Consider the following 23953-nt stretch of genomic DNA (forward strand, 5'->3'; position numbering starts at 1 on the left):
GAGTGTCAAACTGCTGAAATTCTGTGACTTTTGCGCTCCGAACCGCTGATTCGACACAAAGGATTCATAAAGCTTCCTGAAGCAGTGTTTTGAAATCGGCCATCCCTATATAAGTCGTTATTTTGGTTTTTTTGGCGCACCAAAATATTCTCGTGGCTTTATAATATTAATATTGAACCACTGTACTCACATGATCTGATTTAAATATGTTTTTAGTACATTAATGGATCTTGAGAGAGGAAATGTCATTGCTCCCTATGCAGGCCTCACTGAGCCATCGGATTTCATCAAAAATATCTTAATTTGTGTTCTGAAGATGAACGAAGGTCTTGAGGGTAAGTAATAAATGACAGAATTTTCATTTTTGGGTGAACTAAACCTTTAAGTCATAATTTCATGTGTTTTGCGAGGCAGATTGACATTGAGTCCAGCAGAGGGCGCTGCCAGCACAGCTGCGGTCATCATAGTTTCAGTATGAAGGTGAAGCGCGTGAGATGGGTGTGTATGTGTGTGTGTGTGTGTGTGTGTGGGTGTGTGTACGTGCCATCAAACTCGTCTCTATTGTGGTATATAAACAACAGTCAGAATGATGCTGCATCTTCAGCACAAATTGAGCAGGTCAGTTCACTCTCTCCATCAACATCATCATCATCATCATCACTGATGTATTTGTTCATCTGTGACTCTGAGACACTCTGAATGGAAAATAATCATTGTGAATATTGTTTTCTGTAGGAAGTCACACTGTGAAAGATGTTCGGAGGGTTTGTTCAAATGCTCAAGAAAAGGAAGGAGGTGAGGAAGACTTCTCATCATCAGCATCTCCTCTGGATTATTACATCACTCCACCTGTTTCACTTACTTTTCTTGAATTTTTCTAGTTAATTCCTTTGATTGGGTTTGTCGGTTGTGCAGCACTTGGAGCAGCGACAGCCTCGATTTACTTCTTACTGACCAAACCGGACGTCATGTGAGGAACTTTATCTTTATTATGGGGTTATTAATAATAATGTTTAATTAATTCATCAGTGTGGTTCATAATAAACATTACTATTAGTCAATATAAAGTGCTGAACTCAGCTACTTAATGTTTTACTAGTTACAATATGAAATAATATTCAACATATAATATTGACTTTCATAGTTTAAACAAGACAAGAAATCCAGAGCCATGGGAGATGCTCGATCCATCGAAACCACAGAAGGTAAACGACTTCATAGGTCATAAAGTGTGTTTCATAGATCAGGTCTGACGAGTTGTGTTGATTCTAACCACTTGTGTGATAGTAAAATCAGTAATTTAATGCTGGTTAATGTTTAATTTAAGAGCTGGAGCTCAAACAGAAGAGCAGCGGTCGTGTTCGATTCCCAGTGAATGCGTGAGCTGATGATAGAAACGCTTTTGGTTTGAAGCATCAGATAACATCAGGTGAAGGAAGACGAGGAACCTGATGAAAAGTAATAAACACGAGAAACTTTAACCGATTCCTTCTGTTTCCTTTCAGCTGATGACGATTAACCAGCAGTGGAAGCCGGTGGAGGAGCTGGAGCTGGTGAAGAAACTGACCAAATGACCTCTGAATGTTCATGATTAACTGTAACCCTGCACTGTACGAATCACTCAAAACTTGAATAAATGAATGACGAGATTCTGCTGTGTGTGTCTGTCTGTTATTTGTTGCAGATGAATTCATGCAAAGTGATTTTGCTTTAGTCTTTAATCCATTCATGCTTGCGTTCGTCTCACAGCCAAACTTTACCGTTTCCTTCAGACAAAACAAGAGAATAAATCAATGTCGGCGGTTACATTAAAATCTGAGGAGGAAACACTGATGCACTTCCTGCTTCCGTCTTCATGATGGAGAAACAAACGTTCGTCTCTGACCTGAAGATCCTGGTTTCATTCACAGAGAGAGAGAGTGTGTGTGTGTGTGTGTGTGTGTGTGAGGAACGCAGATCATGTTATTATACTTTGTTGAGAAACTCACTGCATCATCATGAACATTCCCATCAGCCCACATTCTCCAGCCACATGTCTGAGCTTGTTTATTTCTGGCTGTACAAAGTGTGTTTGTTTGTGTGTACGTGACTCCGTGTTCTGTGCTGATGTCGCCCATCATGTGACCAGGAAGTGTTTAACAATGAGCTCTGATGCGTCACATGTCTATAAATGAACTTATGAGGGAATGTGTTTTATGTGTTGTAATTAAAACCTGTTATTTGTCATGTTTATATCTCACAAATCTGACTTTTTTTCTCATATTGAGAGATATAAACACATTTAAAGTGACTTTATCCATGTGGGTTGTAATTTATTTTGTTTGTGAGTGTAAAAGGTCTGCAAAAGTTTCTTGTCTCCTAAAAGAAAGAAACGAGTCGTCAGTAATTAACCTGCGTAGGTTTGTAACTAATTTGCATAATGCCCACCTCTGGTCTTCATTGGCGGAACAGCGTCTCTTTGCCCCGCCCTCAATCGCTGTAGTTGTATCTGGAAGAGTTTGGTTTGTGTCGTGAAGACGTCTGACCAATCAGAGCAGAGCAGCTCTCAGAGAGGCGGGGTTTAGAGAGACCGAATCTTCGAACGAAGCTATTCAGACACTGAGAGAAAAGAGCTGATGCTGCAGTGGATGTTAGGAGGAAATAATATGCGCCACGCATTACGTAATCATGTTGGAAAGGTCACGTGTGATGTAGGCGAAAAAAATCCATCTCGTTTTCTCCTTTCTCATAGTTTTACCTTCATTTGTAAAGGGCGTTTGAATTAGTCTTTGCATGTTCGCTTTGTAATCACTGGATCAGTACTTCCGTCTACGTCACGCTTGACCTTTCCAACATGATTACGTCATGCGTGGCGCATCACAGAGCAGTGCAAGACGAGCATTTGTGGTTAAAAAGTATATAATGTTTATTTTTTTAGTAAATGTCCGATGGTTTCTCTAGATGAGACTCTTATTCCTCGTCTGGGATCATGTAGAGCTCTTTGAAGCTGCACTGAAACTGACATTTGGACCTTCAACCCGTTGAACCCCAGTGAAGTCCACTATATGGAGAACAATCCTGTAATGATTTCCTTCATTTCTTTTCCACTGATATGAACATCTTGGATGACATGGAGGAGTTTAAATTATCAGGACATTTTAATGTGAACTAATCTTTTAAGAGCCTTTAAAATAATATAATAAGGAACTTTATTGTTACTTTTAATGCAAAAAAAGTGTTAATTGTGAGATTAAAAGTTCAAACAAGCTTCCAGTTAAATTAGCGATTTGTTCAGTAACTAAACTCCCACTTAAGAAACTCTTTGTAAGTCTCTGTCCATGAAGATCATCACCAAGCAACAGCAGCTTTCACACGCCTGTTCCTAAGAGACATCGCTGTGATGTCATCAAATCACAATACATCATCCTTAAAGACCTTCAGCAGAGAAAAACAGATGTTTCCACCTCCCGTGATTCAGAGACAGAACTCGGGCATTTAAAACGTATTTATTTCAAGTTATCAAGCGCTTCAGCAGTCAGTGTAAATCCATGATGCTCTCAGACACAAATACTGCAAACATAAAGAAAACACAGATGCAAACCATCCAAAGCCTGACATTCGGTTTCAAAAAAATCAAAACGGTACTATATTAAAAAAAAAAAAATTAAACAAAAGTGTAAAAATAATAAAAAGGCATAATGGCCAAATACTGATGAGAGGCACTGATAGTTAAATAATAATTATATCTGCATCTTGAGGAATAAAGAAATCAAATAAAAACATAAAAGGAAGATTGTGTTGTGATCATGTGACACACAAACATCTGCAGGAAATCATTATCATTGCACAAAACTACAGTGTTACAGTGAAGATGAGAAACGACCGTCTGTCCCGTCAAACTGATTGTCCGTTCATTGATGAATTCTGAAAACATACTGAAGATTTAATGAACGCGTCAGACGAGATGCGGACACACACTGAGCGCGTGCGGATTATCTCATGAAGGCTGTTCAGCTCATATTCAACACAAATAATCTAAACGAAATTTTCTTGCATTTTTAGCACACCACCAAATTAAATGTGAAAAATTAAATATATTATTTAAGTTGCACTGCCTTTAATTTATGCTGATTTTAATAAAAAATTAGATTTTTTTGTTTGTTTGTTTTTGCAAGATGACCATGAGAATCAAAGTGGAAAACATGCTGTGATTAAAATAATGTCATGTTCCACAAAAAACCACAGCTCATGCCAAACAGATAAATGCTTGTTTTGTCTAATTTTGTGGTTTAACGCGAGCCGTTCTCATGAGATTCACTCCAGGACACACAGACGCACAAACATAAAAGCGTCTCTCGATCTGTCGATGTTCCTCAGTGACAGACAGAGTCCCGAAACTACCGTTCCTCTGTGTGCACGTCTGTATTAAAGGTTTATCAAAATGAGGTCAATATTCATTATAGAAAAAACTAGACAATCATTAAAACCCTGCTGGGTCGACACGTCAGTTTATCCGTCTCTCTCTCTCCTCGTGTGTGTGTGTGTGTGTGTGTGTGTGTGTGTGGTGAGACCGCGAGAGAGAGAGAGGCGCATGAGCGTTCAGGCACTGGATGTGAGGCAGTGTGTGCAGGACTGTGGCGCCCCCTGTCTGTGCGTCTGCAGCTGCACCGTACAGTGCGTCACGCCGTGTGACGTCATCAGCAGCCGTCGTGCGTTCGCCTGCACTTCCTCCCAGTTACCCACAATCCCTGGCACTAAATACACAAGGAGGCAGATGCAAAAAACATTAGTCCAACAGCTGCATAAAGGATTAGTTCACTTTCAAATTTAAATTCCCTGATAATTTACTCTCCTCCATGTCATCCAAGATGTTCATGTCTTTCTTTCTTCAGTGGAAAAGAAATGAAGGAAAACATTCCAGGATTTTTCTCCATATAGTGGACTTCACTGGGGTTCAACGGGTTGAAGGTCCAAATGTCAGTTTCAGTGCAGCTTCAAAGAGCTCTACATGATCCCAGACGAGGAATAAGAGTCTCATCTAGAGAAACCATCAGTCATTTACTACAAAAAATAAAATTTTATACATTTTAACAATAAATGCTCATCTTGAACTAGCTCTCTTCTTCTTCTCTATTTGAATTCCAGCACTGTAGACTTTGCTATTACTGCCCTCCACAGGTCAAAGTTTGAACTAATTGTTATATACTTGCACTAGCATATTGAATATGACAGTTTGGTTGAAACGTATATAATTTTATTTTTTTTAGTAAATGTCCGATGGTTTCTCTAGATCAGACTCTTATTCCTCGTCTGGGATCATGTAGAGCTCTTTGAAGCTGCACTGAAACTGACATTTGGACCTTCAACCCGTTGAACCCCAGTGAAGTCCACTATATGGAGAAAAATCCTGGAATGTTTTCCTTCATTTCTGAAGAAAGAAAGACATGAACATCTTGGATGACATGGAGGAGAGTAAATTATCAGGACATTTTAATTCTAAACTGAATTAATCCTTAAATCTGAGCTGCGTTTGAATCGGACTCACCGAGCTGCAGGTGAACGATGGCTGCGGTTTTGTCGGCCGTCAGAGCCCAGAGCTTCAGCTCCTCCACACACTCCACGTGCTGCAGCTTCAGCAGATCCGCTCGGATGCCAGACACGTCCACATGACGCGGAACGCCTGCACACGCAAACACACGTCAATGTGTGACAGACTCAACACGGAGACTCAGATGAGTGTCGTTACACTGATCATAACATCATGAGCATCTTCCTAATATTGTGTTGCTTCTAAAACAGCCTGACCCGGCGAGTCCTCTAGACCCCTGAAGGTGTGCATCAGTAGATGTTTGCAGAAGATCCTGTAAGTCCTGTAAGGTGTGAGGTGGATCGGACTTGTTTGTTCAGCACATCCCACAGATGCTCGACTGGATTGAGATCTGGGGAATCTGGAGGTCAATCAACACCTCAAACTCGTTGTGCTCCTCAAACCCAGTCATCTAGAATCACAATTTGGTCCCTTTCAAACTCGCTCAAATCCTTACACTTGCCCATTTTTCCTGCTTCTAACATCAACTTTGAGGACAAAATGTTCACTTGCTGCCTAATATATCCACCCACTAATGAAGAGATGATCAGTGTTATTCTCTTCTGTCAGAGCTCATGATGATCGGTGTGTGTGCGGTCAGGTGTCTCACCCTCCAGTAGGATGATGCCGGTGTCTCTGATGATTTGGAATGTGCTGAACAGCACCAGCACGGAGAACAGGTACGTACAGATGGGATCCGCCAGCTTATACTCCGGCTAACACACACACACACACACACACACACACACACACGTCATCAGCTGCAGTGTTATCATCATCATAAAGTCATTTCAGTATTTACAGTAACTCATTGTGTCTCAAATCATCAGCGGTCGTACCTTAAACCTGACGATGTACGCGGCGATGAGCACACCGATGCTCTGGACCAGATCGCCCAGAGCGTGGATGAAGGCCGCTCGCACCGCCAGACTGCCGTGACCCCGCTGACCCTGGCCTTGACCCCGCCCTTGTGACCCGTGAGAGTGTCCGTGGCCGTGTGAATGAAGATGCCCCGACTGATTGAGGAGGAAGCCCATCCTGCACAAACACACACATTCACTGAGCCGTGACCGACAGCCGATCATTAGGTGTGGACGTTGAACCTGAATAAAGCCGTTTACGAGCCACAGCCATAAAGTCACATGAATTAAACTGACAGTGAAGCATCAGATGAGCAGGTGTTTCCGTGAGACAAATGTGTAAACATTAAAATTCAAAGGTTTTTGGCCGCAGGAACATCTAACTGTAGAGATGAGGAGGCACAGGTTGTTCTCGTGACTCTCACCCAGCCGTAAACATGTAAGTGTGTGTGTGTGTGTGTGTGTGTGTGTGTGTGTGTGTGTGTGTGTTCACTCACAGCAGGTTGACGGCGACGCCCACCGCAGCCGTGATCAGCATCACATCTCCGTTGATGGTGAAGTCCTGATGAATCGTTCTCTGTGCGGCTTCGTTCACCAACACACCCGTCAGAATATAGATCAGCAACACACTAATACCTGCTGACAACACCTCTGAACACACACACACACACACAAACACACACACACAGTGAGACGCGTTTCATACCTGCAAGATGCAAGACACACACTAGGGCTTTTCACACTGCGCTTAAAGGATTAGTTCACTTTCAAATTAAATTTTCCTGATAATTCACTCTCCTCCATGTCATCCAAGATGTTCATGTCTTTCTTTCTTCAGTGGAAAAGAAATGAAGGAAAACATTCCAGGATTTTCTCCATATAGTGGACTTCACTGGGGTTCAACGGGTTGAAGGTCCAAATGTCAGTTTCAGTGCAGCTTCAAAGAGCTCTACATGATCCCAGACGAGGAATAAGAGTCTCATCTAGAGAAACCATCGGACATTTACTAAAAAAAAATAAACATTATATACTTTTTAAGCACAAATGCTCGTCTTGCACTGCTCTGTGATGCTCCACGCATGACGTAATCATGTTGGAAAGGTCACGCGTGACGTAGGCAGAAGTACAGATCCAGTGTTTACAAAGAAAATGTCAAAGACCAAGTCAAGGTAAAACAACGATGTTGGACGATTTTGAAGTTGGAGGAGAAAATGAGATGGAGTTTTACTGCGGTACTTCCTCCTACGTCACGCGTGACCTTTCCAACATGATTACGTCATGCGTGGAGCATCACAGAGCAGTGCAAGATGAAAATGGTCTAGATTAGACTCTTATTCTTCGTCTGGGATCATGTAGAGCTCTTTGGAACTGACATTTGGACCTTCAACCCGTTGAACCCCAGTGAAGTCCACTATATGGAGAAAAATCCTGGAATGTTTATTCTTTTAATTCCTTTTCCTGTTTTCATTTCATTTTTAATGTATTTTATATCTTTTATGTATCATCTTGTTATTTCTGACTTTGAATGCATTTTAAATCTTGTTGAGAATTAGGAAGCATTTGTGATTAATGTGGTTAAAATTTGGTAAATTTGGATAAGGGGACAAACCGTGATGACTCATGCGGTACGTGGAAGGACTTTCTAAGGGGAAGATCCATTTAGATCCGCTCTGATGGACAACAAAAAACTCCCTGAAACTTCCCAGCTCTTCCATCCAGATAGTGAAATCCTCTGTAATTTCTAGCTCTTATATTTGACTCTTCTTTATGTGAAGCACTTTGAATTACCATCGTGTATGAAATGTGCTATACAAATGAAATTGCCTTGCCTCAAAAACCTTCATTTCTTTTCCACTGAAGAAAGAAAGACATGAACATCTTGGATGACATGGAGGAGAGTAAATTATCAGGACATTTTCATTCTGAACTGAACTAATCCTTTAAAGTTGGCATCGTCTTTTCTTCTCTATCGTGTGATATCCGAGTGAAACGCTTCCAAAACAAGAACAAATGTAGGGCGGGGCTTTGATTTTGTCCGTGAGGAATTGATTGGATGGTTGCGGTTTGCTATTGGTGGATCTCATGTGAGTGACAGGTTGCCCCGCCCCCATAAACCATAAAGAGTTTCATCGTTTACATTGTTGAAAATGTCAAAAGTTGACGGTTTTGATCAGATTGTGAAGAAGAGAACTGTTAACCCTGGGTAAAGGATGAGCGATGCGAACGTAGGGTTAACTAGCTCAAGTGTGGAAAGCCCAAATGTTCTGAGAGGAGGACGAACCGAGCCGATGGAGGCCGAAGGTGAATCTGTAGGTCGGTGGTTTTGCCGAGAGCCAGAGCGCCAGCAGCGACACGACGATCCCGATCAGATCCGTCAGCATGTGCAGCGCGTCCGTCATGATGGCCAGGCTGTTGGCCACGTACCCACCTGAAACACAAAACCCACTGACTGAAGCGATCCACAGACGGGCCGCGCGACCCCTGCGGCTCACCGGCGCTCACCTATCAGCTCGCCGATCATGAACAGGAAGTAGAGCGCCGCGGCGAAGCCCAGCTTCCTCATCACCTTCCTACGTTTGTCGCTCTCTCTGCTCCTGCGGCAGCCGTCGCACGCGTCCGCCGTCACCAGACTGGACGAGGAGCCCAGCAGGGAGTCGTCGTCGTCCACCACCAGCGTCGTCGTCCCGTTGGCGGCGGCGGGGAACTCGTCCGCCTCTCCGGACACCACCACCTTCAGCTGGCTGAACTTGGGCGTCTCGTCGTCCTCCAGGTCGTCGGAGAAGTCGAAGGCCGCCGTGTCGCTCAGGTGCCAGCTGTCCGTCGGCCGACGGAACGCCGACCTCACGCGACCCATCAGACCGGAGCCGGACATCTGTGGGAATCTGTAGTGACAGAACAGCTTCGGTGAGGGAATAACTGACCGCTGCGCTCTGTCTCATGGGGCGGCACTCCAGTTACCTGCAACACAACCAGATTTACCTTCAGATTCACAGTGACAAACAGGAAACATCATCAAATATGAGACACACTGACATACAGCAAGACAATAGTGAACTCAATTCGGATTCAATTCAGTTCAATGTGGCAAAATTCGACAGTTAGAAGTGAAATGAAGTCGAATCAGCTTTAAAGAACAGAGAGTTTGAGCATTCATCAGTGTTTGGTCACATTCAGTCTCGATCATGTTTATCTGGACAGACTGTCAGCGAACAACAATGAAAACACGTGATTAAGAGAACAAACCTTCCTAAACTCTGCCGAGTGCTGGTTCCGTCCATTGCGGTGTGAGTTCGGGCAAATCTCTGAGTCTCGATGCCTGTGTGTGTGTGTGAGACCGTGTGTGTGTGTATGAGAGAGAGAGAGTGTGTGTGTGTGTGCTTGATGTTAGCGCGTCCACTCTGTGCTCGTTCCAGCGCTACTGCTGCGCGCGCATTCAGACTTCACATCCATGCACAAAATTAACATTATATTATATTATATTATATTATATTATATTATATTATATTATATTATATTATATTATATTATATTATATTATATTATATTATATTATATTATCTCTTTAGCACATTTCAACAATGTAAAAAAATGTACATAGTTTCCTGCTTTTTTTATTATTATTATTATCAGAAAATTGTTACAGAGACATCAAAAAACAATGTATAACATCAAATATGTAACAAACAAAAGTACACTAGAGGGGGCTTAAATAAAATCTAGAAAAAATATTGAAAAGTTTACAAATTTTTAAAGTTTTAACTGCTTTTTTTTTAAAAGAATATCGCATAGAGTCAATATAATGTTAAAATTCTCTCTTAAAAGATATAAAACAGGCTTTTTGCAAGAAAACTTACATTTATGAATATGAAACTTTGACATTAAAAGTATAAAGTTTTTATACAAATCTGGTTGCGCTTGTTTCTACAATCCTCCATATGACCAAATACTACATCCTTCCATAATAGCACAGATTGGTTATTAATAGTTATTTTTTTATTATTAGACGTTAACATAGAACAATTACACTTTTAACATGACATCCAAAAAGATACTGCATTTAAAGAAATGGGTTTACATTGCACAAGGAAAAAATAAATACAATAAATAAAATAATAACCAAAAATATAAAATAAATAAAGAAAAAATAACAGTACCAGTTCAATTCTTTGGCGCATAAAAGTGTATATCTACATTTTTTGTTATCAATACATTGGAGAGACTCAACATACAAATAAAAATCAATCATAAAGACCTTCAAACAGGGTTTTCCTGCTTTTGTTCAAATTATGTCATTTAAAGGAACAGTGCATTATTTATAGAAAAAACAAGTTAGTGTGAGGGGCGCGCACAAATCATAAAATATTTACAAAAGAAATAAGGTTTATTGTGAATAAATATATCTTACGTAAACAGGGACACACATATAATCCTGAAAATAGTATATGTTTGAAAAAAATATATAACTTATTTGGTGATATTTTAGATGCAAATGTCATGTTGGTTAACACAGACATGTGAAATTGGCTATGTAATAATGAAAAATGATTAAAAATAGTATGCTAATCTTAAAAAAAAAAAGCATTATATCATATATCATGTTAAAAAGAACACTTGAAACCGTTTTTTTGTGCCGTTGCGGACCCAAATGGCACCCATTCCGTAGAATGACTCTGTTGTGTGTGTGTATCGTTACTGGAAGATTAAAATTCCTAGTGTGTCCAAGCTCACTTGACAATAAAAATCTTTTTGATATTATATTATATATTGTATTATTTTATATTATTCTCTCTGAGTCGTTCAGCCAATCGGAGGCGTCGCTCAGCGGCATGTGATTGAAGGCGGAAGTGCTCTCAGAGTGGCAGCACGTCTTGTTTTTACAGTCTCTGTGGTCACATGAGCAGCGGTCACATGATGTTTGTGAGCTGCTCCTGGAAACATTTTCACTATCACATTCTGGTTTGCTAACCGCCATTAAATCCAAAAGATAAAGAAGAAGAAGAAGGATCACATTCATCACGTGGGAATACAACAGGAATGATGCGCTCGAGAGGGTTCGTGTTCACTACATGTGATCATCAGTGACGTACACACGATTACTGTGCTTTATGAGGAATCTGACTGTCTCTCTGTGTGTGTGTGTGTGTGTGTGTTTCAGAGGCTGCTGGTGAGTGTGGTGATGATGATGATGGACAGACCGGAGGAGGAAGGTGAACACACACAAGACTCTCACACCTTCTCTTTTGCTTCACTGAGTTATGGAATGAAAAGTGCTTCATCAACTTAATTTACATCTATTTTTTTGGACCAAATTTCACTTCATAAACTTCATGGATATGTTGACTGAAGCTTGTGATATTTGCATTTGAATGAAAGTGCATGTATGAACTTAATGTGTTTGCAGTGTGTCATGTGATGGAGGACGTCATGTGTGTGGATGAACAGACCGTCCAGCGACTGACGGACGGATTCATGTCTCACTATCTGCCGGAGCTGAACGCCTCCAAACAAACCCTGCAGGAACTGACGTATGATCATGCTATCTGTATGAATGGAATATAGTGCATGAGATACTGTATCCCACAATGCAACGTGCTCCACTTGACCTTCCATTTCCAGTGTGACAGGAAGTCGTAGAAACTGTAATTTCTAACACAAATGATCTGGTTTATGACACACGAGCACTGAATTCAGTAAATGAGCTCCATTGTTTGATCAGACTGCACTACTGTACTATAGTAATGCTTTATTTTTACTTTCTTCTAGACAAAACCAAGTTATTTTGCTGGATACGCTGGAGCAAGAAGTCACGAAATTCCGCGAATGCAACGCCATGATTGATCTGAACGCACTGGTGAGTTTTAATCGCGAGATTTTCTCGTAAAAACGTCCTGCCGTCGTCAGACTGACAGCTGATGTGTTTCAGTTCACAGAGGCCAAAGTTTATCACAGCAAACTGGTGAACATTCGCAAAGAAATGATCGTTCTGCACGACAAGACGACCAGACTAAAGGTTTGAACGTGGACACTTTTGTAGCTTCATGCTTTACTGCTTTTCTTATTTTTATGGAAGCTTGTTTCTGCCAGGGAATAAAAAAAGGTAACTGCCTATTTTTACGTCATAATTCAGACTTTTTTCTAAAAATTGTGAGATATAAACTTGCAATTACAAGAAAAAAGTCAGAATTGCGAGATATAAACTTCGATTACAAGAAAAGTTAGAATTGTGAAATATAAACTTGCGATTACAAGAAGAAAAGTCAGAATTGCGAGATAAACTTGCGATTACAATAAAAAAGTCAGAATTGCAAGATAAACTTGCGATTACAATAAAAAAGTCAATTGCAGCATATAAACTTGCGATTAGAAGAAAAGTTAGAATTGTGAGATATAAACTTGTGATTACAAGAAAAGTTAGAATTGCGGCATACAAACTTGCGATTACAAAAAAAGTTAGAATTGTGAAATATAAACTTGCGTTTACAAGAAAAAAGTCAGAATTGCGAGATAAACTTGCGATTACAATAAAAAAGTCAATTGAGGCATATAAACTTGCGATTAAAAGATAAGTTAGAATTGTGAAATATAAACTTGTGATTACAATAAAAAAAGTCAGAATTGCGAGATAAACTTGCGATTACAAGAAAAGTTAGAATTGCGAAATATAAACTTGCGATTACAAGAAAAAAAGTCAGAATTGCGAGATAAACTTGCGATTACAATAAAAAGTCAATTGCAGCATATAAACTTGCGCTTACAAGAAAAGTTATAATTGTGAAATATAAAGTTGCGTTTACAAGAAAAAAGTCAGAATTGCGGCATATAAACTTGCGATTACAAGAAAAGTTAGAATTGTGAAATATAAACTTGTGATTACAAGAAAAGTTAGAATTGTGAAATATAAACTTGCGATTACAAGAAAAAAGTCAGAATTGCGAGATAAACTTGCGATTACAAGAAGAAAAGTCAGAATTGCGAGATAAACTTGCGATTACAAGAAGAAAAGTCAGAATTGCGAGATATAAACTTGTGATTACAAGAAAAGTTAGAATTGTGAAATATAAACTTGTGATTACAAGAAAAGTCAGAATTCAAGTTCAAATTCATTTATTTATAGAGCACATTTAAAACAGCCACAAGACTGACCAAAGTGCTGTACATTAAAATCAAACCGTAAATGAATAAAACAATAAAAAGAAACATGAATTTAAAACCAGAGAGATAACAGATAAGCAAGACCATAATGCAATGTAATAAGAATGGGATATTAGAAGGCCAGAGCAAAAACGGATATGGATGGTGCCACTCTAATCTCAAGCGGCAGACTGTTCCATAGTCGAGGTCCAGCCACAGAAAAAGCTCGATCCCTTCGACATTTCAGTCTGGACTGAGGAACAAAAAGTAGATTCTGATCACTGGATCGTAGTATAAAAATGCAACAGCTCAGAGAGATAACTAGGGGCTTGATTATGTAAAGATTTATTCACCAGTAAGTGATTCTCACTTAAATAGGCAGCCAATGAAATGCTCTCAGTATAGGGGTGATGTGGTCACGTTTGCGGCTATTTTGACGTAATCTAGAATTGCGAGATATGAACTTATGATTACAAGAAAAAAGTCAGAAATGTGTGATTTTTATTTTTATTCTGTGGCAGAAAGCAGCTTCCATACTTTACTCTGGGTTAGTAAGCTTTGACGTTTCACACTCAGACGGCAGATTAAGAGATGAAACAGGCTGATGTGTGAATGTGTGTGCAGAAGCGAGCGCTGAAGCTGCAGCAGCACAAGCAGAAGGAAGATCTGGAGCGCGAGCAGCAGAGAGAGAGAGAGCTGGAGCGAGAGAAACGCCTCATCGCCAAACCCGCCAAACGCACCGGCGACGCCTGAACCAACGCCACGCACACTGAGCATGCTCAGAGCACAGCCCCGCCCACTGCCCGCTGACTCCGCCCCTGTCCAGTTTAAATAAAGCAGCATTGATCAGAGAAACACAGATCTGCTGCGGTGCCTCTCAAACGTGCTGCATTCTCTGATGATTTTCAGGACTAAATGACTCTTCATCATCATCATCATCATCATATCCCTGTGTGTTTCTGTTCAGAAAAATAATAAAAAATCTGTAATGAAAGTGTTGGTGTGCTCTTAATGACTTTCATTAAAGGTGACCTATAACGCCCCTTTCACAAGATGTAATATCAGTCTCTGGTGTCTCCAGAATGTGTGTGTGAAGTTTCAGCTCAAAATCCCCCACAGATCATTTATTATAGCTTGTCAAATTTGCCCTATTTGGGTGTGAGCAAAAACACGCCGTTTTTGTGTGTGTCCCTTTAAATGCAAATGAGCTGCTGCTCCAGAAGAGGGCGGAGCTTTAACAGCTCAACAACAACAAAGCTGGAGAATCTCACGCAGCCAAAATGAGGAAAGTGTTCAGCCTTACATTGTTCAAACCGGAGTCGACACTGATGGAGAGACTCAGGAAGAAGTTACAACTTTTAGACGTTTCTGAATGGTTAGTGGATAAATTGATGTAGTTGCTGTGGAGTTGATTCAACTCATCCACTAGCATGTGCCGTCATGTTCATCTTTTGTGTTGAATTGACCCTCTTTTGGTGTAAAATGACGGCATGACAACAACACTCGACTACAACAACTCTTCCTCTTCTCTAAAGCAGCCCAACATGGCCCCGCCCCCTTTGTTGTGTGTTCTCGGGGGCGGGTTTATGTAAATTTCACAACCCGGAAAGAAGCTTGTTTTAAGGTGCGTTCACATGGCCTCGTAATTCCTGTAGTTACAAGATTCTAGCTTGTAGAAAGCGTTCACGTCCTCGTAGAGCTCGTAATTACAGCTTGTAAGCTGTGAGTTTTCTGAAAGCTGCCAGATGTACCACGTGGCCGCTGTAAAGAATTGCATGTGCAAATGCGCCGGCGCGCGCTGCATAATTACTTTATTGTAGCTTAAATAAAGGAAACTGCGAGCAATGACCGTCGTCGTTCTGTTGTAAGTTAAGTCATGAAATTACCAAACATGCGATTAAAGCCGCCTCAAAACTGCGCATGCATGTATGTGGACATGGTTTTAAAGCTATTGTTATCCAATTTGTTGGCCTTAAAACGTCTTAAAATGCACATATGTACACCAGGGAAATCTAAATTTTCTCGGGGGAGCATGCCCCCGAACCCCCTTAGCATACTACATTTTCTGACCTCGGTAATTAAACCCCGCCGTGCGGCCTGGCTTATATTATATCGAATGAAATCTGAGGCAAACGTGCATTTCTCCAAATGTGCGCACTTTTGGGCTAAAAGTTTTGTGAGTATGCACTGTGACCAAACACGATTGAATTTGTGTCTCGTTATTCATTTAATAACTAGGCTAAAAAAAGATTTTGGAGTTAGTTGAATCAATGTTAAAATGATAAAGTTATTTTTCAATAGACATATTTTTGGTTTTTGTGTGAAAAGAGGGTGGGTGGTGGCAGTGGGGCTCATTGGGTGCTCAGCACCCCTAAAGCTCTGACCCTAGAATCGCCCCTGGTAAATGGTAACATTAGTAAACAAAAACTAACAGCATTTAATAATCTTAATGCTAATTTCAGCATTTAATAATACACACTAAAATCAAAAACTGTTATCTATGCATTAACATGAACAAACCTTGTATTTTTATTAACTAACAATAACAAAGATTATTAAATCTTGTAAAAAATAATAAAAAAAATACCGGTAACACTTTATTTTAAAGTGTCCATGTTACATATATTACATGTACTTACAGTAAATTATGCATAATTACATGCTAGCCTAAATCAAACTTTATTCCTAACTCTATACAGTAAGCACATGAAGAACACCTTAAAATAAAGTGTAACCTAAATACTTTGCTTATTGTTAGTTCAAGTTCACTAATGCAAAGTGTTACCCATAAAACATGAATATTTTTCATATTTGAATGTTCATAAACTTGATTTCCATCATATGTTTATTAAAGATTTCAACGTTTTATGGAGTAAAATCATCTGTCTGAAATGCATCAGTTTGTGTGCTGAACTCTAGGTGGCAGCAGAGCATCATGGGATTGATTCTGTGTTTGTTTCTGTGTCTCAGTGTAATGACACGATGGAAAGCATTAAGAAAACATGTCTAAAAGGTACCATGGTAATACTGTGTTTTGTTATAGACAGGAGCCAGTGTGCTGGAGCCGCAGTAAAAACACACAAAATATATTCTGATGTTCCCAATTAAGTCATGAAAACATTATTTCTGAATGTTCCCTGGAACAAAAACACCCAGTTTTTAATGTTATGTGAACAATTCCATTTTATAATTCTCCAAACAAGTTCATTTAAAAAAAAAGTAAATTATTTCAGAAATAAAACTTTTCTTTGTTTTTGTGCTAATGTTTTGAGAACATTATTAAAGTCCAGATAACTTTGAATGAAAGTTACTGGAAGAACGTTTGTTGATAACGTTGTTAGAACGTTCCTAGCACTAGAGCGTGTGTGAGACAGAAGCTCTCAGTGAGAGACAGACAGACAGTCCTGGTTTCCCGGCGGTTTTGAGGGTGTCGCGCCCCTCCTTTCCGCGCGGGCGTTTCAATTTGTGTCTGGATTTAGCTGTTTGGGCCTGAAGGAGAAAAACAAACCCACAGATCCGGAACCACAGACGCTGAGCACATGTGGAGGTGAGACTGAATAAACAGCCTGTCTGTCTGTCTCCTCCGTCCACTCATGCTCAGCTGGCTCTCATAACAGGAAGTGGCGCGGTGCGGTCAGCAGGTCACGCTCACGTTAGCTCATCGTGAAGGACGCACGTCTGCGGTCGGAGGCTGTTAAAGGCCGTTATATAACGTCACGGGCGGGGGGTAATTGGATGGAATTGGGTGGAACGGCAGGAGTTTGTGTATTAGACACCAGATCCAAATATAGATGTAAACTAGTTTCTGCTCGACCGAAGAAACATCTGCTGCCTGAAAGCCTTCAAAACAAAACTCTGCGAACATACAGTGTGTGTGTGTGCCAGTGAGAGACTGCTTTAGTTTTTATTAATATTTCAAATGACATTTTCTGCTTTCATTGTACTTTTAGTTAAAGTTTTAGTCATTTTTATGTTTTATGTAGTTTTTATTTCAGTTTTATCTTTAGCTATTTTAGTACATCAAGTTAATGAAAATGAGAACTGTTGCCTTGCAAATAGCTGAAATAAAATAAGTTTAAGGGCTTTTTATATTTTAAGTAATGAAACGAAAGTTTATTTATGGTTTTATTGTTAGTTTTAGTTAACAATAATATCCAAAACTAACTAAACTATAATAACTGTGTGTGTGTGTAATGACCTCTAACCTCTACAAAGCAGTACCATGGTAGAACAGAATGCAGAAACCCTTATTATTAGCGACACCGGTGGCCGTTAAGTGAACTGCAGCCAGGAACTTACAGCTCGTGTAACGTACGAGAGACTGAACGTGATTCAAGGCCCTGATATACTCACGACCAAGTTCTTTGCTTAGAAGTAGGGAGCCCTGCACATGACATGCAAGAAAAAAAAAAAAAAATTGTGCGCACAATTTACTAATTTATTCCCTCAATTTATAAATCATGTGCATAATTCATGGTCGATTTCAAAACACTGCTTCAGGAAGCTTCGGAGCGTTATGAATCTGTGTGTCGAATCAGCAGTTCAGAGTACCAAAGTCACGTGATTTCTGCAGTTTGACACGCAATCCGAATCATGATTCGACACAAAAGATTCATAACGCTCCGAAGCTTCCTGAAGCAGTGTTTTGAAATCGACCATCACTAAATAAGTCGTTATTTTGTTTTTTTGGAGCACCAAAAATATTCTCGTGGCTTTATAATATTAATATTGAACCACTGTACTCACATGAACTGATTTAAATATGTTTTTAGTACATTAATGGATCTTGAGAGAGGAAATGTCATTGCTCAGGCCTCACTGAGCCATCGGATTTCATCAAAAACATCTTAATTTGTGTTCTGAAGATGAACGAAGGTCTTACGGGTGTGGAACGACATGAGGGTGAGTAATAAATGACATTATTTTCATTTTTGGGTGAACTAACCTCAGGTGTTTTTCTGTATGTGTTTGTGTGTGTTCACATGGACTGTGGCTTCTGTCATTTATCATGATATATGTGAGTCAAAATTAAACTAATGCACATGTGCTGTGCTGAAAAATGCAGCGGTTTCACTGGAAAGTAAATGTAGAAATGCAGCTTTTGAAGTGGCAACGGCAGAAACATTAAAGGAACATTTGATTAAACCAGAAAACCAAACCATGTTATTAAGAGAGAGAGAGAGAGAGACGGACGGACATTGTTCTGTGCAGATGTGATTGTGATGCTGTTGATCAGGTTTCTGAGGTTGTTTCGTCTCGTCTCACAGTGAACGTGTCTAACACAAGGATTTATTGTCTTGTTTACTCTGTGAGTGTTTGTGTGAGTGAACCGCTGAACCTGAACCTGAGCCAGAACTGGAGGAGGAGACGCTTCATTCTGCACAAACTCTGCTCCAAAACGCCAGGAAACTTTACAGTAATGATTATTAGTTTTCTTTTTTCATCATCCTTAATTATTTAAAAAAGGTCACCGCTGAACAGGCCGGATTACTGCTCAACAAACTGTAAACTCCAGCTGATAACGCTGATACTGAACTCCGGGGTTCTCGACTCCATTTTAAAGAACCCTTTATGACAAATAGGTTCTATATAAAGAGAAACTGCTTAATACTTTCATGTTTAACATCTTATTTAAAATTGTTTTAAGTGCATATGAGAGCAGTAGCTATTTAACACTATTAAATCTATTCTGTTCCTCATGTTTTCTCCAGATTCACAGTTAATTATATCATTATTGACTGGTTTTGAGTGTGTGTGTGTTTGACAGACGGAGCTGACTGACACACACACACACACACACGCGGCCCCTCGACACGCGTGACCTCTGACGGGCGGATGGGAAACATGACACACACGTGCGAATATAAAGCTCAGTGTCGCCTTCATCTGTGACGAAACTCACGGCAAATAAGGAAAATCAGCAACTGTGTAAAGACTTAAATTCATATTATACAAGTTTAATATTGATATTTAAGTTTATTTAATTCAAGTTTAAATATATTTAATGCTTTATTTTCTATACTAAAAACTAATTTAATTTAATTTGTTAAATTTAGAATCTCTATATTTTAAGTGAAGATTGACACTTTTTATTCAAGTATCCATACTTCGGGTCAGACACACGAGATCAAACGGCAGGAAGTGGAACAAATCATAATCAGAGCCTCAGGAAGTCACTACAAAACAACAACAGATGCTGCACTAATTGCATTAATTACGTTTATCGTGTAAAACATCCAATGCTGATACAGTTTATACACACTGTAAAACACAATCATATTTTTAAAGTAAATTTGTAATACATTTTACTCAAACAATATAACACTGAATTAAACCATGCTTTTAAAGTGTATGCTTTATTTAGAAGTAAAGTAATAAGTACATTAATCAATTCTAAGTAAATAATACAATAGATATTGTGTAAACATCATAACTACATATTAGAAGTTCACAACACACAGTGACAGTAACATTCGATGAATGTGACATTTTGAGTAGAAAATGAACTCCAAATATCACAAAATGGCAAGATATTGAACATAACTACAAAAGCAATGATAAAACCGTGAAAAATCGACCTCATTAATTACTCAAGGCCCAGTGCATGATGGGAGCACCAGTATCAGAAAAGTTGAGTAGTTTTACTTCATTTTATGATGTTCATATTTACACTTTAATTTCTGCAAGCTTAAATTGACTAATATAGAATTTACTTCGTTTTTACAAACTTTTTCATGTAAAAATGACATTTGTTTTTTCTGTGTAAATATCATGTAGAATTGTGTAAGGAGTGGAGTGATGTTCAGATGTCCGGCATGAGCTCACTGTTTCTTCCAGGGAATTTCCTGGACATTTTTAGCAGCTCCGCACTGAAGCTTCCCGACCGCTGATCGTGACTCAAGAAATCTGATGTTTTCTCTGCTGAAGCCGAACAAAACCTTCCACTCCGTCAGAGGAACATTCAGTTACTCACTTTCATCTGAAAACATCAGTGTGAGGAAACACACACACACACACACACACACACACATTCAGACACACACACACACACACACACACACACATTCAGACACACACACACACACACACACACACACACACACACACACACACACACACACACACACACACACATTCAGACACACACACACACACACACACACACACACACACACACACAGAACAGCCGACAGACAGAAGCTCCATGGGCCTGAAATGATAAATCAATAGCTGTAGACTTCAACACATTAGTGAAGAGATCAGACACACTGATGAATCACATGACCACAGGCCTCTGCATGACCCACATTTGTTTCAGGGTACAGTGGTAAATCAGGCGTTATGTGAATGTGGCCGTTGGTTGGCTGTGGTCAGTGGGTTCGGGGTCAGTTTGTGTTTTCTGTCTATTTCAGGTTTACGAACAGCACATTCTTCACACACACTCATTTCACGCCGGACACAATGAGTGTGTATAATGACCGAGACGTCCAGACGAGCTTCGCTGACCTTCAGCTGGATCTCACTCGCTGTCAGAGACGCTTCTAAAACACTGAACTCTATGGAAGTCCGTTTGTGCCACAGAGGAAAAAATCACACTTTAGTAAATCTGGAATATGACAAAAATCATAATTATGAGATTTAAAAAAAATGAAATTATGACATAAAAAGTCAAAATTGTCTCACTAAATCATAATTGAAAAAGTGATCAATTTAAGAAATTAATTTGAAATTATGACATTCTATATCATAACATCATTTTGACTTTTTGTCATAATCACAACTTAGAAAAATCAAATAGCATGAAAGTATCATGAAATGTCTCATTATATAGAACCTATTTGGCATAAAGCGTTCTTTAGAACCTAAGAAAGTTCTAAAATTCTGTTCAGAATTAGAGGTTTGACTCATAATTTTGACTTTTTGTTTCTATAATTGTTATAATTATGACTTTTTAATTTGTACTAATTTCTTTGTACTAACTTTTTGTCATTTTCGACTTGGTATGTCAGTTTCTACTTTTTACAAAGTCATAATTTTTGTTTAGTTTGTAATAATTGTAACTTTTTATGTAATAATTTAGACTGTTAATTTCAACTTTTGTAATAATTTCGACTTGTCAGTTTTGACTTTTTGTCATAATTATGCCTTTTTGTCAATTACAAGAGTCATAATTTTAGCTTAATTTGTAATAATTTCAGCATTTTATGTCATAATATTGATTTTTTTGTCATAATTTTGACTTGGTATGTCAATTTCAAATGTTTGTCATAATTACAAGTCATAATTTTGACTTATTTTGTAATAATTTAAACTTATATCAATTTCAACTTTCAATCAATTTCGAAAAGTCATAATTTTGACTTTTTGTCACAATTACAACTTAAGTTATGATTTAGTTTGAACTTAGTTTGTCATAATTTCAACTTTTTATGTAATAATTTTGACTTAGGTTGTCATATTTGACTTTTATGTCATAATTATGAGTTTTTATGTCATCATTTTGACTTAGTTTGTCGTAATTTCAACTTTTTTGTCAATTACAAAAAACAATTTTGACTTCAATTTCAACTTTTGTCATAATTTTAACTTGTCAATTTTTAATTAGTTTGTAATTTCAACTTGGTATGTAAATTTTCAGTTTTTATGTCGTAATTATGATATACAGTTGCAAGAAAGAGTATGTGAACCACTTGCAGAATCTGTGAAAATGTGCATAATTTTAATAAAATAAGGGAGATCATACAAAATGCATGTTATTTTTTCTTTAGTACTGTCCTGAGTAAGATATTTTACATAAAAGATGTTTGCGTTTAGTTCACGAGACAAAACAATAGCTGAATTTATTACAGTTTTTTTTCGATGGCTAAACGGCAGTGGGCACAACTGGAGTCACATGTGCAAAACTCGAACTACAGTCTGCACAGCAGCAGTTCATGTGGACCAAACTCTAGTTCGTTTTTCATTGCTTGAACACAGTTTTCAAAACTCTACACACTTATCCCATGACTTTAACCACAACCTGCACAACACTGTGGATTTACAGCACTTTGTTCAAATGCTAACACACTGCTGTCAAAACTGTGAACCACACATTCAGAACAGAATAGATTTCAGACTTGTGCCTTTCAAACACTGCAATTTCAGCTGAAAGGCTAAGCAGGTGTCTTGTTTTAGACTTGTTAGTGAACACACACACACACACACACACACACACACACACACATATATGTATGTAACTCATTACTGTAATTCCGTAAATTACTACAGACTATTGAAGCAAACTGCTAATTTTCATTTACCTTTAAAAATTGTTCTAAAAATGTAAATAAATCATGTGAAAGAATGTCAATCTTTCTTTGAAGAAAATATTACTATGAAGTCACTGAAATTGTTCAAACTGTAAAGATGAAAAGTTTGTATTTTCTGTGTTGGTGTTTGATGCTAGTGTTTTTCCTCTCAGTGTGTGTGTTAGTGTGTGTGTTATCTCAGTGTGTGTGTGTGTGTTAGTTTGTGTGTTATCTCAGTGAGGGTTGTGTTAGTGTGTGTGTTATCTCAGTGTGTGTGTGTGTGTGTGTTAGTTTGTGTGTATCTCAGTGTGTGTGTGTGTGTGTGTTAGTTTGTGTGTATCTCAGTGAGGGTTGTGACAGTGTTTGGCTGAACTGAGCCTGTTTTGAGTCATGTTTAGCTTTTCAAAGATTCTGCAAGTGGTTCACATACTTTTTCACTTATATTTCATAATTTTGACTTAGTTTGTCATAATTTCAACTTTTTGTCAATTTCAGCTGTCATAACACTTTAATATAGAATGTCATCATTTCAACCTTTTATGATTTACAAAAGCATTTGTTTATTATGTGGTGGAGATGGGCTTCTCAGCAGATGAACTTGAAGAATCCATGATTTCAGAAGGTTTTTCTCTAACTCGTGCTCCAGTGATGATCTCTAAACTCACACACAGCTCAGTTTAATGAGGTGATGCAACACATCCAGTGCTGCAGTGAGTCAGGGCCGTGTTTAGTGGTGAGCGTCTGAGAGGATGTGTTCAAGAAAAGAAATATGAGGGAAACCATAATGACAGCTCTGCTCTCACCGACCGACATAAACACGCCGTCGGCCAAAACAGTCACAGCCTCTGAATGTGCAGTAAACATCACACACATCTCCAGGCAGGAGCATGTGTTGTTACCTTAGTTACCTGACCTGCTGTGTTAGAGATACTAAATCACGTACTCTCTCAAGCAGGCACTTATTACATGAAAATTACTTTGCAGCTGCTAAAAAAAGTTCTGTACAGTATTAATGTGACCTGGCCATGTTGTCATTATCACGTGACCTACCAAGGCCATTCATAAAAATACTCTCCCGTGGCCTCATGGGATAGTAAAGTGTCCATCGT

At 38.9% G+C, this 23953-nt stretch overlaps 3 protein-coding genes and 1 long non-coding RNA gene across 4 annotated transcripts; 3 read left to right on the plus strand and 1 right to left on the minus strand.

The window, feature by feature from the left end:
- The first annotated feature begins 531 nt into the window (after positions 1-531).
- On the plus strand, positions 532-1649 carry c7h15orf48 (chromosome 7 C15orf48 homolog). Its single transcript, XM_067389509.1, has 5 exons — positions 532-618; positions 736-795; positions 882-970; positions 1145-1205; positions 1506-1649. The coding sequence occupies exons 2-5, from the start codon at positions 754-756 to the stop codon at positions 1572-1574; spliced, it is 261 nt and encodes an 86-aa protein (XP_067245610.1). The 5' UTR covers positions 532-618; positions 736-753; the 3' UTR covers positions 1575-1649.
- A 2201-nt stretch (positions 1650-3850) lies between these two features.
- Positions 3851-9810, minus strand: slc30a4 (solute carrier family 30 member 4). The gene is made up of 8 exons (XM_067389510.1): positions 9670-9810; positions 8929-9384; positions 8708-8854; positions 6924-7077; positions 6406-6604; positions 6177-6282; positions 5525-5659; positions 3851-4733 (listed from the first exon to the last, which is right to left on the minus strand). The coding sequence occupies exons 2-8, from the start codon at positions 9296-9298 to the stop codon at positions 4579-4581; spliced, it is 1266 nt and encodes a 421-aa protein (XP_067245611.1). The 5' UTR covers positions 9299-9384; positions 9670-9810; the 3' UTR covers positions 3851-4578.
- A 1512-nt stretch (positions 9811-11322) lies between these two features.
- On the plus strand, positions 11323-14558 carry bloc1s6 (biogenesis of lysosomal organelles complex-1, subunit 6, pallidin). Its single transcript, XM_067389511.1, has 6 exons — positions 11323-11477; positions 11582-11633; positions 11828-11951; positions 12190-12277; positions 12350-12436; positions 14182-14558. The coding sequence occupies exons 2-6, from the start codon at positions 11603-11605 to the stop codon at positions 14308-14310; spliced, it is 459 nt and encodes a 152-aa protein (XP_067245612.1). The 5' UTR covers positions 11323-11477; positions 11582-11602; the 3' UTR covers positions 14311-14558.
- Positions 14559-18672: 4114 nt separating this feature from the next.
- LOC137023005 (uncharacterized) lies at positions 18673-21308 on the plus strand. The gene is made up of 3 exons (XR_010895456.1): positions 18673-18973; positions 20395-20550; positions 20970-21308. It is a non-coding gene; the product is annotated as an uncharacterized lncRNA (long non-coding RNA).
- The last annotated feature ends 2645 nt before the right edge of the window (positions 21309-23953 follow it).

Source organism: Chanodichthys erythropterus, chromosome 7, assembly GCF_024489055.1.
Source record: "Chanodichthys erythropterus isolate Z2021 chromosome 7, ASM2448905v1, whole genome shotgun sequence".
NCBI lineage: Eukaryota > Metazoa > Chordata > Actinopteri > Cypriniformes > Xenocyprididae > Chanodichthys > Chanodichthys erythropterus.

What these genes read in the sequence shown, in the direction of transcription:
- c7h15orf48 (XM_067389509.1), top strand. Translation starts at nt 754, where the DNA reads ATGTTCGGAGGGTTTGTTCAAATGCTCAAGAAAAGGAAGGAG. An exon ending in CTGACCAAACCGGACGTCAT is followed by an intron (nt 971 to 1,144) that starts GTGAGGAACTTT and finishes TGACTTTCATAG; the next exon opens with TTTAAACAAGACAAGAAATC. An exon ending in ATCCATCGAAACCACAGAAG is followed by an intron (nt 1,206 to 1,505) that starts GTAAACGACTTC and finishes GTTTCCTTTCAG; the next exon opens with CTGATGACGATTAACCAGCA.
- slc30a4 (XM_067389510.1), bottom strand. Translation starts at nt 9,298, where the DNA reads ATGTCCGGCTCCGGTCTGATGGGTCGCGTGAGGTCGGCGTTCCGTCGG. An exon ending in GGCGTCGCCGTCAACCTGCT is followed by an intron (nt 6,605 to 6,923) that starts GTGAGTGAACAC and finishes GTGTTTGTGCAG; the next exon opens with GATGGGCTTCCTCCTCAATC. An exon ending in CGGCATCATCCTACTGGAGG is followed by an intron (nt 5,660 to 6,176) that starts GTGAGACACCTG and finishes TTGCGTGTGCAG; the next exon opens with GCGTTCCGCGTCATGTGGAC.
- bloc1s6 (XM_067389511.1), top strand. Translation starts at nt 11,603, where the DNA reads ATGATGATGATGGACAGACCGGAGGAGGAAG. An exon ending in TGATTGATCTGAACGCACTG is followed by an intron (nt 12,278 to 12,349) that starts GTGAGTTTTAAT and finishes GATGTGTTTCAG; the next exon opens with TTCACAGAGGCCAAAGTTTA. An exon ending in ACAAGACGACCAGACTAAAG is followed by an intron (nt 12,437 to 14,181) that starts GTTTGAACGTGG and finishes ATGTGTGTGCAG; the next exon opens with AAGCGAGCGCTGAAGCTGCA.